The sequence below is a fragment of the Chiroxiphia lanceolata genome, chromosome 5, assembly GCF_009829145.1.
Source record: "Chiroxiphia lanceolata isolate bChiLan1 chromosome 5, bChiLan1.pri, whole genome shotgun sequence".
Lineage (NCBI taxonomy): Eukaryota > Metazoa > Chordata > Aves > Passeriformes > Pipridae > Chiroxiphia > Chiroxiphia lanceolata.
This window is the reverse complement of record NC_045641.1, coordinates 15,452,653-15,469,355: the sequence shown is the minus strand read 5'-3', so window position 1 is coordinate 15,469,355 and position 16,703 is coordinate 15,452,653. Positions and strand designations below refer to the sequence as shown.

Sequence of the window (16,703 nt, the reverse complement as noted above, 5' to 3'; positions counted from 1 at the left end):
TCCTACTCCTTGCACAACACAGAAAAGCCGTGAAACGTAAGGTAGGAACAGATAACTATCATTTGAGGTCTTCCCAAACAGGCTAAACAAGTGACTCTTTCTTTCCCTCCAGTATGGCACACTGTTATACAGTAAGTATTCTTCAAAGTTTTTACTCCCTTACATGCATATAAGCCCTTTAACACTTAAAAAATCCCAAGTAACTCCTCCCCTCAATTTAACTGTGCTTTGACTGGCAAGCAATGGATTATATCTGTGTTATTAAACAGTGCAGTAACTCTTGTTGAACCAAAACCTTAGCCAGAAAGCGAGTCCTGCTGACAATTGTCTGGAAGAGAGAAATGAAGGTAACAGACTGCCTGCCTGCCCTATGGCAGTTCATTCACTGCTCTCCAGAATTCAATGGTCAGGCCTGAATTAGCAGCATATTGCTTGCCAGCAGTCATTAAATGCCAAAAAGGAGATTCATCTGAACTTTCTGCTTCAGGTAACTTGACAACTGGCTTCTTAATAATTGCAAGGAACTACACTAGAGCTTTAAGTGAAATATCATGGGAAAAAAGGCATCTACTTGGGAGCAAAGATGAATTAAACAACAGCTTGTTTCTCTCCTATAATTCTAGGTATTCTAATTGTTATAATATTGATGTAGTTTTTCAAATTTCAAATAACTTTATAAATTAAACAACATTTTTTAGCCTCTGAAAGTCTTACACCCCTGCAGGAACCTAGGAAGCTACATGAACTCTTACCTATTAAAAAAAGTTCAACTAAAAAGAGCTTGCTCTAGCAGATTCTTTCTAATCTGAAAATATGGGACACTCAAACACAAACTTCTCTACCTGCCCCGGGTCAGTTTGTAAATGCAAAACATTTTAAAAAGAATTTGTTCAGTCTCTTTTGTTCTGATACTGTATGGACTAATCAAGTAGAAGCAGTACATGGAGGACTGCAATGTAGGGAGGCAAACATAAGATGCTCAGGAAATGTATGCTGATGCTGGGAGTATGATATTGATACTATATTTAAGAAACTGAAAAATCACTTAAGATGTTATGACTGAATATTCATAGTAGGGTAGGAGTCACAACACAAGAGGACATTTCCACTGCATACAGTAATCTGTGTTGTGACACTATCCATAGGAAACTTCTGTAAATTACAGTAACATTGGGGTTGATCTTGGATCTAAATAAAAAAAAAAACAAACATGTCTTTGTCCTGCTCTGCACAGCAGCACCTTTGCTCATCTTTAAAACAAAATTGCAGCACACAATTGGAGCACACACTGCTGGCTCATGTTCAGCTTCCTGTCAAAGTTACCAGACCTGTTCCCATTCTCCACTCTGCCCAGTTGAACTTTGCTCACTGCTGCTCCAAATTTTCCCAGCTGTGCCCTAGCAAGGCATTGTATTTCCTCTACATGCTGCCTCCACATCTGGCGAGCTATGAAACTATCTCCCCTTCCTTCCATTAGTGCTTACCTAAACCATTTGTCAACCATTATGAAAGTTGACAAAACAACTAGGTTTAATGACAGTAATCTGAGACCAATTAAAGAATACCTTAAGGAATGACAAAGATCTGCACACTATACAGAAAAAAACATGCTACAGCCACACAGGTTTGTCTTCTCATTATTGGCAAGAATATCTTTCCATTGCTTTCAATGTTTTCCACTGTTGTTTTCTCATTCATTTCCTGAAAGAGAGTAAATACTCACAGTACTTACCTCATACACGTTGAACTGAGATTGCCCTCTTGACAGCTCTCTGTAACTTGTTGTGAATTCTCCAATGAAATCATGGCTGTATAAAAAAAAAAGGGTTTCAAATACATAGCATTTAGTAATTTAAACATGTATTTTAACTATTTATGAAAAAGAGAAGCATGGTCAATATGAACCGACACCCAAGAAAGGAGCAATGGCAACAGATACAATTTGCTTAAAAATCTCTATTTCTCCCTCTGTTGTGTGTTCACTCTATTAGTAATACAAATGTAGAGGTGGAAAATATTAGATTAAATCTTCTTGACAGCTTTTGCTCATTGCTGCACAATGAGGACTATGTTGTAAATCAGTGATTGACCCCAAAGGAAGCTTACAGAATCTGAAAAAATAGAGTGGGCTGCCAAAGACTATCACCATTTCCTCACTGGACGACCACTGGCACTACAGACTCTGAACTATGTGTGAGACCATATGAGAGAAGGGGATTAAAAAAAAAAGTAACTTAAACCAGAAAAGACCAGCCCTACCAGTTTGTGTAACATAACATTTGAATGGTACCCAAATTTAAGGGAAAGACCCAAAACTTATTTCCCATCTGTGAGGAGAAAAGCAACCCACTGAGGCTACTCAGCTTATGGTATTAGACACCACTGGAAAGCATATCTTAACCTAATAGCAAAGCAGTGGCTATCAAACTTCTTTCTAAATTCTACTCCTGCTCCAAGAATACATTTGGCACTCCTGTGCTGTCATTCACATTTTGAAAACTGCTTTGTCAACACTTAAACAGGGGTTGGCATGTTGCCAAGGACCCACTGTGAGCAGAGTGGCCAGAGGGAGTGTAGTGGATGAAGCATTGCTGAGAAAGGCCAGACTGGGGTCAGGGAACTGGGGCACAGAAACCGCAAGGTTTCTGTGCCAGAAGTGACTGATCTGTGAGTTCATATGTCTCGGGTACCTGGAGTGGAAGCGAATGCAGGGGTGAGTACCTCAGGTCAGCTACACACCTTCCAGCAGTCACAGAATCATACAATCAATTGGGTTGGAAAAGACCTCTGAAATCATGAAGTCCAACCCTTGATCCAACACTGCTGTGGTTACTAGACCATGGCACTAAGTGCCACATCCAGTCTCATCTTAAAAACCTCCAGGGATGGTTACTCCACCAACTCCCTGGGCAGCCCATTCCAATGTCTGATTACTCTCTCTGTAAAAAATTTCTTCCTAATATCTAACCTAAATCTCCCCTGGCACAGCTTAAGACCGTGCCCTCTTGTCCTACTGCTGGTTGCCTGGGAGAAGAGACCAACCCCCACCTGGCTACAACCTCCTGTCAGGGAGTTGTAGAGAGTGATGAGGTCTCCCCTGAGCCTCCTCTTTTCCAGGCTAAACAGCCCCAGTTCCCTCAGCCACTCCTGACAGGACTTGTGCTCGAGTCCCTTCACCAGCCTTGTTGCCCTTCTCTGGACCTGCTCCAGCACCTCAATATCCTTCCTGAACTGAGGGGCCCAGAACTGGACACAGTACTCGAGGTGTGGCTTCACCAGCACTGAGTACAGGGGAAGAATCACTTCCCTGGTCCTGCTGGCCACATTGTTCCCGATACAGGTCAGGATGCCATTGGCCTTCTTGGCCACCTGGGCACACTGCTGGCTCATGTTCAGCTTCCTGTCAAAGTTACCAGACCTGTTCCCATTCTCCACTCTGCCCAGTTGAACTTTGCTCACTGCTGCTCCAAATTTTCCCAGCTGTGCCCTAGCAAGGCATTGTATTTTCTCTACATGCTGCCTCCACATCTGGCGAGCTATGAAACTATCTTTTTTACTTTCCCTCCAATGGTAAACTAGAATAGGAAGTCAAAGTTTTATTACTTTGCGACTTGTAAAACTTGTTTTTTTAAGAAATGCAGCGCACTTCTAATTAAGCTATAAATATTAACAGCAAATTTAAATAAATCTGAATGTTGCAAGAAGAGGAAAAATTGAAACAATCCACAACAACGTGAAATTTCTTTCACTTTGTTCATAATGAAATGAAATTAAATGAACAAAATCACACCTCAAATATAAATCTCATTTTCTGAAATCAGCATGAATCACAAAATATGTAAATCAAACAACTGAAAGGTCCAGTCATCATGCTAATGCACACGAAATAAGTAAAGCATTCTGTAAGTAAGTTTGTGAAATACTATATGGTGAAGATACTCCTGACTAGTCAGTTTCAGAACAGACCACCTGCCATGAAACACTCCCCTTTCAGTCTGGAGATAAGGAAATTGCTTCCAAGACAGACAAAGACTTTTCTTAAGAAACATATTTTGATGAAATGCTCTCCAGACTGCAATGCTATTTAACCAGGGAACAGAGGAAGCCATCCATACATGCTATGGTACTTGAGTTCTGTGTGGCCTGGAGCACATAAGGTGTATTTAACCTTGGGTAGCCATGGTACTGGACAAAAACGCATATTGGTTAAACTGGAACCTTTCCCTTTTGTAACAGTTCTAACCTTATATTTTCAAGTGAGCTTGTATATTTCGAAGGCAGAAGTTCAAACAATAGCTTAATGACTACCTACAAACATGCTGTAGCAAACAGGAAACATAAGCAATTCTAGACAGGACTGTCTCTGGGGAGCCAAAAAAAATCGATACTGCTTAAAAGTAATTGCTTCTTTAATTCTAAGAGACACTGGAAAGTCTCCTTTCCTTGTGGCTATATGCAAACACTGACAAGACCTGAGCTAGAAAGATATAATTCCTCTGAAATAATCACATTAAAAAGCTATGAGCATATAAAACCAGTATCATCTCTGCACTTAAAAGATCATCAACTTGGATCTTAACACTTGGTATTCAGGTTGGATGTGTGCCCCTTCCCTAGGCTGGCTCTGAAGGATGAGTGCCTGCTGGGCAAAATTCACCTTTGCCAGATGTATAACAAAGAAAAACAAGGCACTGATGCCTCCCAATATCAATGATCACGCTTCACCAAGTGGATCTCCTTATTAGTCTCTGGACTGAGAATCCAAAATAGTTATTCTCTTTGTCCTCCTAACACCAAATAATCCTAGATATACAGACTTTTGTCCATGAATGGTATATTAGAACACTGAACCAAAGACTCTTAGAACACAAAAGTATCGCTTGTAGCCCATCTCCCTAAATCTTTCACTTTTAGCCCTATGTTTTGAAGTGCTGAAAATCACTTTCAAACTTGTAATAACTTTGAATTTTTTAATTATCTAAAGGGAAAAAAGTAGAGGAAAGAACAATCATAATCAGAAATACGTCAATGAGTAAGGGAAAAATGCAATAATTTAAAAATCAACTATGTAGTTGGAGAAGGAGAATGAAAAGGGAGGACAAAAAATAAGGTGAAAGAGCCTAGAATCTGAGATTTAAAATCTCTTTTGCAGTGTTGAGATTCTCAGATGAATGGTTCAGTGGCCCCAGGTTAGCACAGCAATATTTACAGCTTTAAAACTCGAGAAAAACCACTTCTTGTACGTAACAACCATATCAAGACTATGAAATGGCTTTTGCACCATGTATGCTAAGGAATATTTTTTTCTGAAATTAAGTGAAAAAGCCTTCAGAGAGAAATAAAAACATCAGAGTATTGATGATGTGAAGTTGCACATTATCTTATTTTTTCCTTCTGTTATACCTGTCTGCAAGTACCTCACTGATAAGGACGCTCAAAAAAACCCTCATGACTGTTTCACGCAAGTGGGCTTGTCCAAAGTAACAGAACTACCTTTTGTGACTTCTTACAGCATCAAGTATTTTGGGTTTTGTCACAGCTCTTAGTGACAATAAAAGGTATCAATTAGAACAAGTGGTCCATATTTTGACAATTTTTGAACAAAAACTGGTTTGAGACAAAAAAACTTTTAATATTTAATAGTGTTAATGCTACAAAGAGCCTGTATTACTTTCAGTCAAGAAATTCTAAGTGATGTTTGAAAATAAATGAGATATTTGATAGTGATATTACATGATGACAATTATTCTTAAGAATGTAATTTAGGAACATGACAGTAAGAAGCTCAACCCAAAGCAACGTGGTACCTCTTTTTTCAAAACACAGATAACACAGAATGGGGAAAAGGGAAAAAAACTTATTAGTCAAGACTCTGGAAGTCAGAATCAGGTCAAGTCAAGATTCAGAAATCAAGTATATGCACAGTAATGTTTCCTTCCTGATTGCAGAACAGCCTGCAAAATTCAGTATATTTTGCTTTGCTATCTAGAGAGCAGGCAATCTTTCAAAGGTTGTCCCTGCCCAGTCTGCACATTTTTGGAGCAAACAGATTTAGCACAGTGAGGTGATCAGCTAGTATAACAACTGTTTATAGAAAGAGTCCATCAAAAATGGAAATTAATATAAACTGAGTAACAGCAGACTTGTACAAAAAATTGTTAGAGTAGTTCTTGAGTGGGATTCATTCCAGATACACCTGGCAATGAAAAGTTAAATTAGGTCATTAGGTTCTCACTATGATCACTAGTAAGTGATAAGCACCACCAACTGCCAACTCATTCCAGGTAGGATGGATTCAATCAGACCATTTTCCCCTGTAAGCTACTGAAGTAGCTTAAATGATTAGTTCAATCTACTTGTCTGATTTTTACATTGTCTGAAGTTACATGAGATGAGTGCTGTCTCATCTTTCAGAGGAATTTAACATATAAGATGTCGGTGTTCTGCCTGTTTCTAAATTGAAAAAAGACAGAAAGCAAAAAAAATTCATACAATTAGAATAAAAAGGAACACACGTAAATAGTATCCTTCACATTTTGTTTTTATAGATATTAATTTTATAGGTATTCAAATTGTGATATGAGCAAAAGCAGATAATCTTTCGAACTGTTTGAGAGTAGAGAGGTTAATGATTGCCTAAAATCCACAGTATGTTGAAGATTTCACTCAGAATTGCAGTCACACCATATTATTTGTCAGATTTCTTCCTTTTCTTCTTAATTTTACCAAATTTGGAAAAAATGGAACAGCATATGGGGCTTGATATCTTGAAAAAATATAACCCTTATTTTTAATTAACTTGGCAATATAATTAACTTTTCATTGTTAGTTTATTTTCAAAAAATATTGTAGCTTATACACAAAAGTACAAATATATCAAATTTTCAAGGATTTGGCAAATATCAGTGAGGAAAGGATGCTAACAGAAATTGTAACAGGGATGTAGTGATTTTTTGCATATGCCTTTGTTAATTTAAATACACTTATTTTAATTGACAGAATATGTTATTTTTCCTCTCCAGGGAACATCTGATTAAGAAGGACGAATTTGCACTAGCAGGTATTTATAGAGGGCAAATATGTGATAAGAATGCTTATAAATCAACAGGCTTCATGACGGAATCAAAAAGACAAAATTATAATTTGAGAAAGCTAAATATGCTTTTGGATCTTGTCAGCAAGGAAATGAAAGGTAGCACAGGATAAATTTGCCTGTTATGGTTAAAAGATCCATTGCCACAGAAGCACAATACCATTACCTATAATACTAGAAGCAAATTGCATCGGTAGTATTAAAGACATTACTGTAAAATAAATAATATTATAAATGAAAATGCACGTGCATATCCATATATTTTAAAATATAAATTAAGATTAATAGGACATAAATAAGACAGACCAACTTAAAAGTAAATAGAAATCAACATATTATTATATTACTCTTAGTTCTAGTACCATGATTTATGAGTTTCTAACCAAAGTATTAAGATACGAGCTCAGACATTTTTAAAAGAATAGGAGGTATCAATCTGTGTGTTGAAAAGTAATTCTACCTTGTTTATCAGAATAAAGGCAATTTGAAAGGCTAATTTCTTCAGAAAAAAATATACAGTCAGTACAGAATAATAGCAGATATCCCTCCAGAATTTAGTAACAGAAAGTCCAGAGATATTCCACCGTCCTCTTTCCAGCAGTTATATAAAACCCAGGTCTTCCAACTCTAGAGCTTATAACAACATTTTGATAAAGACAGACATTGAAATGAACATTCAAACACAATTTGAAATTAAGACAATTAATAGGTGGCTTCTACATTGCAATATCTAGGCAACTATGAAGGAGCAATTGCAGGCACATGCATTTTGTCATACTTGAAAAGCAACAGTTTATAAAGCAGTGTTTTAAGCAAAAGAAAGTAGATTATAAAACAGACGATGCCTCTCTTCATACAGGCACATTAACTGGTAACATAATGAGCGTCACAAAACTGATTTTACAGATCATAAAGCATTCCATCTTGTTTGTTCCACGGATAAATAACACACACAGCATGTTTGAAATAGGCATCAGTATTTACCACAACTGGAAAATAAAAAATAACTGTATCACAGCAGAACTCTTTTCCTAATACCTGTACCCCTAAATATTGGTAAATAACATTCTCTAATCCTGTTCTGGACACTAAATATTTATACTTTTTAAAATGTGTATAATTATGCACAGATAACCCTAAAGTTTAACAACAGAACTAATGTCTTACCTTCCATCTCTATCCCAGTCATACACTTCTACTTTAATTGTCCTGAAAATAAAAAAATAAATCAACAACAGGACCTTATTAAAACATATGTTAAAATGTACCTGCATTGCCTTTAAGTTTAATGGCATATGGGTGCATCAGTTGTGCCAAATCCAGAAAACAGAATTTTTGAGTCATTTCTCATAGGGCAGCAAATAGCAAATAGCCAATCACTCAGGTTATGCAACACATCTTCATAAATTACTAATAAAATACAGTTGAAATTAAGGAAACACACTGGAAGTTTAGCCAGTATATTTTGCTTGCTGATGCTCTGAATTTTCTGTTTTTTAATAAATGATTCTTTAAAACTTAAAGTATTATCACAGTTTTTAAAAACACATTTTGTCTGTTTCCTTATGTGAACCTCTGAGGACAGCTCTAACTATTCTTGCTTCAGGGATGACTGGGAAACATACAAAATGTAGGAAACAAAAATTTACCATGTAAAGGTTCAGTCTTACTTTACATATTTAGTTGAAGAGTGGATTTCTTAAAATGCAAATACTACAGAGCCTATTATCACAATCATCATTAATGAAACAGGAAACATACATGAGGATGGGGATAGTATATAGCTTTATTTATCTCCTTTTACTACAGAAAGTGTACACAGATAAGTCAATTCAACAATCAGTAACAGAGAATCCTATCTGGCCTAAAATTAATTGAACATGGGATAAAAAAATAACACCTCCAGACCTCCTACATTTTAAGCAACAACTTAACTTTCCTTTATTCTTCAGAACAGTTTCACATGAAGTCATCAGGTCAGTGGTATTAAGAACAGGGACAGAAATCTAAGCAATTACTTTATAATGTGCTTCCAAGGAAGCTGCTCCCCATCCCTCCTATTACATACAGTCAAATACATGCTGAATATTTTTTTTACCAGGAAGGGACTCTCTGGGGATAAGGTTGATCAGCAGCTGACATTGTATACACCAAGAAATTAATACATAGTTGTTTTCACATTTTTTATGATATTTCAAAATAGGTAAAGGAAGAGTTACTTTATCTGGATGTTTCTCTTTCCAACCCAAATTTAAAGGTTCTGGCCACACCATTTGTTATATTTTATAGCTCTTGTGGAATTCAGTTTGGGTTTAAATTACCTTAGAATGAAAGCTGATAAAAGTGAAAGTTATTTTGTTGAATGAAGTGAAGAACAGCTCCAAACCCACTTTATCCCACCAAGTATTTGACTTTTGAAAGGAAATCGTACTTAATTTAGTAAAAAAAGGCAATATCACAGTTTTTTCCCTAGAGAACCGTTATTTTACTTGCAGGTTTCAAAACCTGTTACTATTAAGATTGTTAGGACACGCTACTAAGTTAAGATTTACATAAGGTTTAGTGGGATTTAAGTTCTGAATTATGATGCAAATCTGTGTTCAAATAGCCAAATCATCTCAGCAAGAAAACTTAAATTATTAAAATAAATTCTTAAGAATATCAAAATAAATTCCTGAGAGGGTTATTCAGACATGCAACTTCAATAAGAGCAATTATTCAATTACTCCTTGAATAAAGCTCCTCTCTCCTGAAATTTATTTCATACTAAAAAGATTGATCACAGATCTCAAGTTTTACCTGTTTTGCATGACACACAAGATACTAAAAGATCTTTCAAATCTTCACATACAGATATTTAACCTTTATATTAAAGGACACAGTTTAGAGGGTGGGTTCCCTCTTTTAACACTAAAAAAAAAATCTTTAACTTAAAACAAAAATCAAGGTTAGAGATGGGTATCTCGGTCTTAAAAACTTTTATGCAGAAAATAACTGTGTGTAAGTGCTATTTGAGAGCTCATACTAAGAGAAAGAAAGAAAAAAATATTAGATACTATGTATTGCTCTAGTATTGAAATGCCATCCTTGTGATAACTGAAAACATTGTATAATTATATAGTTTGAAACAAATTACGCAAATCCTTGTCTTTTTATAATGAAAAAGTGGACAGAGCTTACTCAGAAGCATGCACTAACTCAAGATTTAGCCTTATAAAACCAAAATAAAGGTTTACTGTGATATATACTTATCTGATGACATTACTTCCACCTTTTACATCTACCACAGCACCTAGAGCACCAAAATATGATCTATAAAACTATTATTATCTGAAAGAGACTTTTGAGGTTTGTGTTTTTATGTATTACCACGTTGATCATAGGAAGATAATCTTTACCTTTAGAAAGAAAAGTTTTCAAATTAAAAAAACAAACTTTGGATGCTTTTTCTGGACTATCAGTCAATACTAATTTGAATTAATCTGACAGCTAATGAGTATTTCTTAATTTGAAACATGATTGTTGTAGGTGGGATTATGAAGTTTCATGGGGCCTTTATTCACAAGAACATTATGTTCAAAGCATACAAAGTAGAATCAACATGGGACAATGGCAGATACACGACAGTTTGAGGAGTGCTATTATGCTTTTTAATTCTCTTTCGGAATGCTGGAGTTATTTTAATATACCTCCGCCAAAATATCTTTTTTAATTATTATGAAAACTGTTTTTCTTTAATATAACAAATAGTGCGGTGTCCAGAGACTAGCTTCATGAGTACTATTTTGCCTATGCATTATGCACATAAACCTAACCTCAAGTTAAAAATTCTATTTGATTAGAATGTACTTATTATGAAATTGCTGCATTTTATTGCACCTAATTGAGAGACTAACCAACAAGGCCATTCTTAAGAAGTCTAAAAATATCCATCGTTACTCAACTAATTTGCCTGTTACAATTGGTAAAATATTGATTAAAAACATGGTATTACCATTCAAAGATGGATCTTTTTGCATGGGATCACTGAAAACTTCAAATCTGGAGACAATTACCTTCTGTGTTTCCCATCTACTCATCTAAGTATTTTAAAGGCTTTCATTTATTAGCATTCTCTGACATTACAATGTCACTCAAGGAAGACAGACCATCATTCTTTTTCACTGAAATATTATTAAAAAATACTTGTGCACACTAGTCACAGTGGCCATTCTTTAAATTAGTCTTTTCTTTCTGTTTCTAAATCACACCATATGGAGCAAAGAATTTTTTCCAGATATCACCACTAGCATTTCCTACAGATTTAACATATTTGCTTTATTTGTCCTAATTCTTTAATGTGACAAATGGTTTTGAACACCTATTATCTTTTCAAAATGTTGATTAAATAACAGCAGGAACTGAAGTGTATAGAAAAGATCATATATAAAAGAATACATCAGTTAGGGGGGGAAAAAAGAAATCTTAAGCTATAGCTTACCGGTCATAGTCTCCATTACACAATGCTCTGACAGATATCTTGAATGCCTGCCACACTGGATTTAATGTATTTTTTACAACTTCTGTTTTGTGGCAGATTGTAAAACTGTAAGTAAAAAAAGAATATATATTGTCTTTATTTACTTCTTCTTTTGTGTCATCTAACACGGAATCAAAAGAGCTGTAATCTGTAATAATTCGTACAATGTCCATATAAAATTTAAGATAAGAAAAAAAGAAACACAGTGAAATTATAAAGGGCAGACTGAAGAGGACAGACTCATTTGAGAGAGATTACAGAGTAGAGTGCTAAACAACTCTAAACCTAAAACTTCAACAAGAATTAAAATCATTCAGTGAGTTATTTCAGGTAAGAGCAGTCTCCATCCCACTTGCTTAAACAGATTTTGTACAGCCAGGAATCAGTCACAGGCCCAGAAAGAAAGTGTCTTGTAAGGATTTGAGTCTTGCTTAGCAGATTAAGAAACTGAGCCAGGGGAGTGATGGCTTTTGGATTCTTATTCCCTATTTTATATCCAAGATTTTTTTAACCTGTCTCAGGTAAAACATATAAGCTTCTGTGAGATCCCATGATCACCTTCTCTCAGGTGAAATACAGTGAAGTGGTTTAATGCATTCTGCTTTTTCTAAATGACGCAAAACTGAAATTCATCTTTTAAACTCCCATCTCGGGGACTGAATTGTTCAAAACAAAACAGGAGGCAAGGTCACTGGTGAAATCACTACTGGTGAAATTCCTCATACAATAGTAACTAAAGTTGTCCTTTGGGGGAATATCCTCCTCATACTCCAAAGGCCTGTGTTTTTATCCTGGCTATGATTCAGAAGACATGCCTGAAGATAAGAAACAGAAAAGGAAGCATCCCTCTGCCACAGGTGCAGAATTACTGTCCCAACCTCCTGCTGTTTTCAGGAGACCAATGAAGAATCAGTGGCTCAACACTCACCTTTTGGGATGAAAGTGGAGAACCATGGCATGGCAAGGCCAAGAGAAACTGCATATACCAGTACTCCCAGAAAAATTCCACCACTGACCTTAATACCACTCACGAAAGAGCCATAACTCCTCCAGGCTTGCAATTTAAGATATTCAGTATTTATTCAGGAAACTGTTTTCCTGAATAACTGTTTCCTCCAAGAGGAAAAGTTCAGGGAACAGACACACATACTTATACATAGGTTTATGTAAACAAAATAAGTTTTTGGTTTGGGGTGAGGTGAGGACTTTCAGTTTCCAAGAAAACTTAACCTGCCAGTAGAGACCCACATAGGCACTGTGTTGACCAGTGCATGTCAAGTCTTAGCAGTAGAACAGAAGAGATTAGTCTACTTTAACAAATTAAACCATGAATGTAGCAAACAGTCATTTGTAAAAAATAAAAAAACTCTTTTTAGGGTACTTTTGAATTCTATTTCCTAGAACACTGTTAAAAAGTTAAAAGACATTTCCAAATTTGCAGTAAAAAATGCTTTTATCAAACACAATTTCTAAGCATTAATATGTTTTGCATCTACAATTTTCTTGGAGAATTCTATTTAATTTAAAGGCATACTATATCTTAGCAAAAGTAACACTATTTAGCTATTTTATTACAATTAAATTGTTTAAAGCTGAGCAGCAAAATACTTAACAGGCATCTACCTGCCATCTTCATTGCTTCGAAGAAATACAAGGAAAGGATCAGATTTCCCGAAGAAGTCCTTCTTGTCTAGTTTGTTTGCACAAAATTGCATTAAAACTGAATCCTGAAATGGGTAATACAGAAAAATTACATACAGCATGCAGTTTACTATTAAAAAAAAATAAATTAAAAATCATTGACCAAACTATGCAAATAGAAAACAAAATAAATGAGGGTATCTGTCTTCTAGATGACCTCTAAATATTTACATTCATGCAATGTCCTCATAGTGCAGTTTGAATGGCTGGAATCAAGAATTCCTTTGTAGGGGGTTGCAGAGAAAGAGTAATTTTCTATGCTAAATGCTTCTCGATTTTTCCAGTATTTTCTAACATTCAATATTGTGTTCTGAGGGAAGAAGATGCACAGGCAAGAAAAGCATATTAGAATTAATTTTAAAAACTCCAGGAGACACAACTCATTCCTTCAGTGGTTTAAACCTTTTGTCTGCTCCTGCTGTATGTAAAGCAAATGGTTTAGCAGCTTTCTATTAAAGAGTCCAGAACCTTCAAGAAAATGAACCTGGAAGGTACCAAATATGCCCATTCTGACAACAAATAGGGAGAAAAGTTTCTTTGCTGTGGTCAGGCAAACTGACAATCTCACATGGTCACCTCCTTGGGCAAAGTCAAGAATGCAAAAAGGATTATAAATGCAAAGATAAACCTGCAGACTCATCAGCTGGGCCTGCTGGTAGACTGTGTTCCACAAACAGGTCTACAGGTGTAACATCAGCAAGAGGATGACTAGGGAAAATGTGGGCTCACCATTGAGTGGGGCACGGGACCAGGTGACAAAGGACATTGCAAACTCCATGTTTCTCATAGCTTTCTGTGCCTTGGTCTTTACTGTTCTAGGCTCCTCAGTACAAGAAAGACATGAACATACTGAAGCAATTCCAGCAAATGGGTCACTAAAATGATTAAGGGATTGGACTGTCTCTCATCTGAGGAGAGCTGGAATTATATAGCCTGGAAGAGAGAAGGCTCAGGGGGATCTTATGAATTTATATAAATACCTCATGGGAGAGAGTAAACAGACTCTGCTTAGTGGTATCCAGTGGAAGAACAAGTGGTAATAGGTACATAGTTGAAACGCAAGAAATGCCATTTAAATACAAAGAAAAGCCTTTTTACTGTGAGTATGGTAAAACATTGAAACAGAGAGATTGTAGAGCTGGCTTGGACTTAAAACCCAGCTGCATAGAGCCCTGAGTAACCTGCTCTAAGAAGAGCAGGAGGGTTGGACTAGACAATCTCCCAAGGTCTTTTCCAACCTCTGCAATTCAGTGATTCCAAAACTCTTTGCCATTCTGAACATGAGCTATACAAGTTTGACTAAAGTATAAAAACCCAGAAGATCAGATAAGAATTAATCCAAATAATAAATAAACTTAGGTAGGAAAATATCACAGACAAAGTATGTGACACCTGGTGAGAGGCTGTGAGAGACTGTGAGAGAGGGAGTACATGAAAGAGCATGACAGAGAATGCAAAAGAGAGTGAGAGAGATTGAACATCAGCTTCTGCTTCTTTCTGCTTCTTCCATCTAAAACTAAGAGCAACTTCTATGAAAAAGGTATCCTAACTTCTACCTAAATCGCAGAATGCAAATTTATACATTACACCATTGACAATCCAGTGTAGTGTAAATCACAAAATAATTTCCATTTCGGTTTTGAAAAAGTGACGAACACACTTACTCGGCAACAGCCTAGTTCCTCTGCTGTTACTATGACTGTTCCACATTTCTTCCCAGGAATTCCCCTGCAAGAAAATACAAGTACATCACCTCAGTTCCTTAATATCATGTATGAAAGTCACAACTGACACAGCACAAGGTAAGCTTTTAAGTCACAGAGCATGAAATAAAGTTTCCCTTTTCTGCCACCTGTGTCCCACTGATGTTTCATTTAGAGATGACTCTACAACTGATCTGTGAAAAGCATCCTTTTGCAAATTTTCATTAAACAAAATACCTAAAATATATATAAAACTATACACAAGGCTTATTTTACAACATTTATTCTGAAATGTCAATAAACATGAATAATCTTACCATCAGATACAGGAGTTGCAAAATAAATTATAATTCACTCAGACAGCAATTGAAAACATGCTGCTTCAACACCAGAAAGCACAAAACAGTTTTTTAGCATAAAGAACAACAGAGGAACAGAAAAGCCACATGTAATCTGATATTCAGTGCTACCAGCCTTTTGGAGGGGGACACACTCGGCATGGATGGTGGGAGAAAGTACAAATACTGAGATGCAACTTTTTGCATAATGCTACACTATAAATGAAAAGCTCTGTAATATCCTAGTGTCTACTAGTGTGCCCATTAGCACACACCTTGGCACATACTTCCATATTTTTTTCAAAACTAACGCTATTCCTTATCCTCACTTTATTTCTAGTTCTTTATTCCTTATGCCTTTCTCGAAAATAATTATTTCAATAAAATTACTTTCCCATTATTTTTTCCACATTAAAGTAAAGATATTTTCAAATTTATTGTATTTTTTAGGTTTTTCTAAGAGAACTAGAGGGCACTCCTGTACTTCTGTTATGACAAAACATTAACGTAAACACTTTTTTCATTTGCTTCCTTAATATTTTTGAATTTTTCTACAATGCTCTACAACTTTAAATAAGTTTAGCATACATAGTATAATAAAAAACTGGAGGGAAAATAGTTCCTGGAAGCAGATAAAAGTTTAGGAATTAGGAATATAGGAGCAAATATTGATGCAAATTTATGCCGGCTCACTGAAACTTGTTCAGATGTTAACGATCAAGTTTATAAGGAATAAATCTGGGAATGTTGCTTCTATACCACTATAGTCATGTGCCAGTGATCAGATTGATACATGACTGCTCTTCAAGATCTCCTCAGTACTATATTGCAAGTCTGAATTTCAAAAGGAAAACAATGGATAAGGAAACTATTCAAGTTTTTGCTGTGAAATTTTTAACAATAATTCAACATATATACTATACTTATGGTCCTCTTCCAATTAATGCTGTATGACTCACAAAATACAATACTTTCAGAAAAAACAGGAGAATTTTCTTCAAATAACAGAAAAGAAGAATCTGATCATTCCAAATGTTATACATTCACAGTTCTATCAATATCTTCAAATCACATGGATTTAAATCTGTCACCCTTCAACAGCTCAAGACTGGAAATTACCCATTTTAGCCCCTGTAGCAATGGGATATTGAAATTGAAATCTCAGGTTTTCTAAAGAAGAAAAAGCTGCACTTTTTATTTTGTAACTTCTTCTTGAGGCTTCAAAAAATTCTGAAATTTTGTAGTAACAGCATGTCCTTATATGGAAAATGTCCCAAGGTACAAATGACTATGATTTTGGCTTTGGCAGGGAAGGAAGAAACTGAAATCTCAAAAGTGTACTAAAAAAC

At 35.7% G+C, this 16,703-nt stretch overlaps 1 protein-coding gene across 2 annotated transcripts in view; it reads right to left on the bottom strand.

The window, feature by feature from the left end:
• Positions 1-16,703, bottom strand: part of CPNE8 (copine 8) — a 110,629-nt gene that overhangs the window by 54,729 nt on the left and 39,197 nt on the right. For both annotated transcript variants that reach the window (XM_032688406.1, XM_032688404.1), the window contains exons 7-11: positions 14,978-15,041; positions 13,236-13,339; positions 11,574-11,678; positions 8,261-8,302; positions 1,733-1,808 (exon numbers count right to left, since the gene is read on the bottom strand). In XM_032688406.1, coding sequence (XP_032544297.1) covers positions 1,733-1,808; positions 8,261-8,302; positions 11,574-11,678; positions 13,236-13,339; positions 14,978-15,041 — 391 coding nt within the window. The remainder of the gene's footprint in view (positions 1-1,732; positions 1,809-8,260; positions 8,303-11,573; positions 11,679-13,235; positions 13,340-14,977; positions 15,042-16,703) is intronic.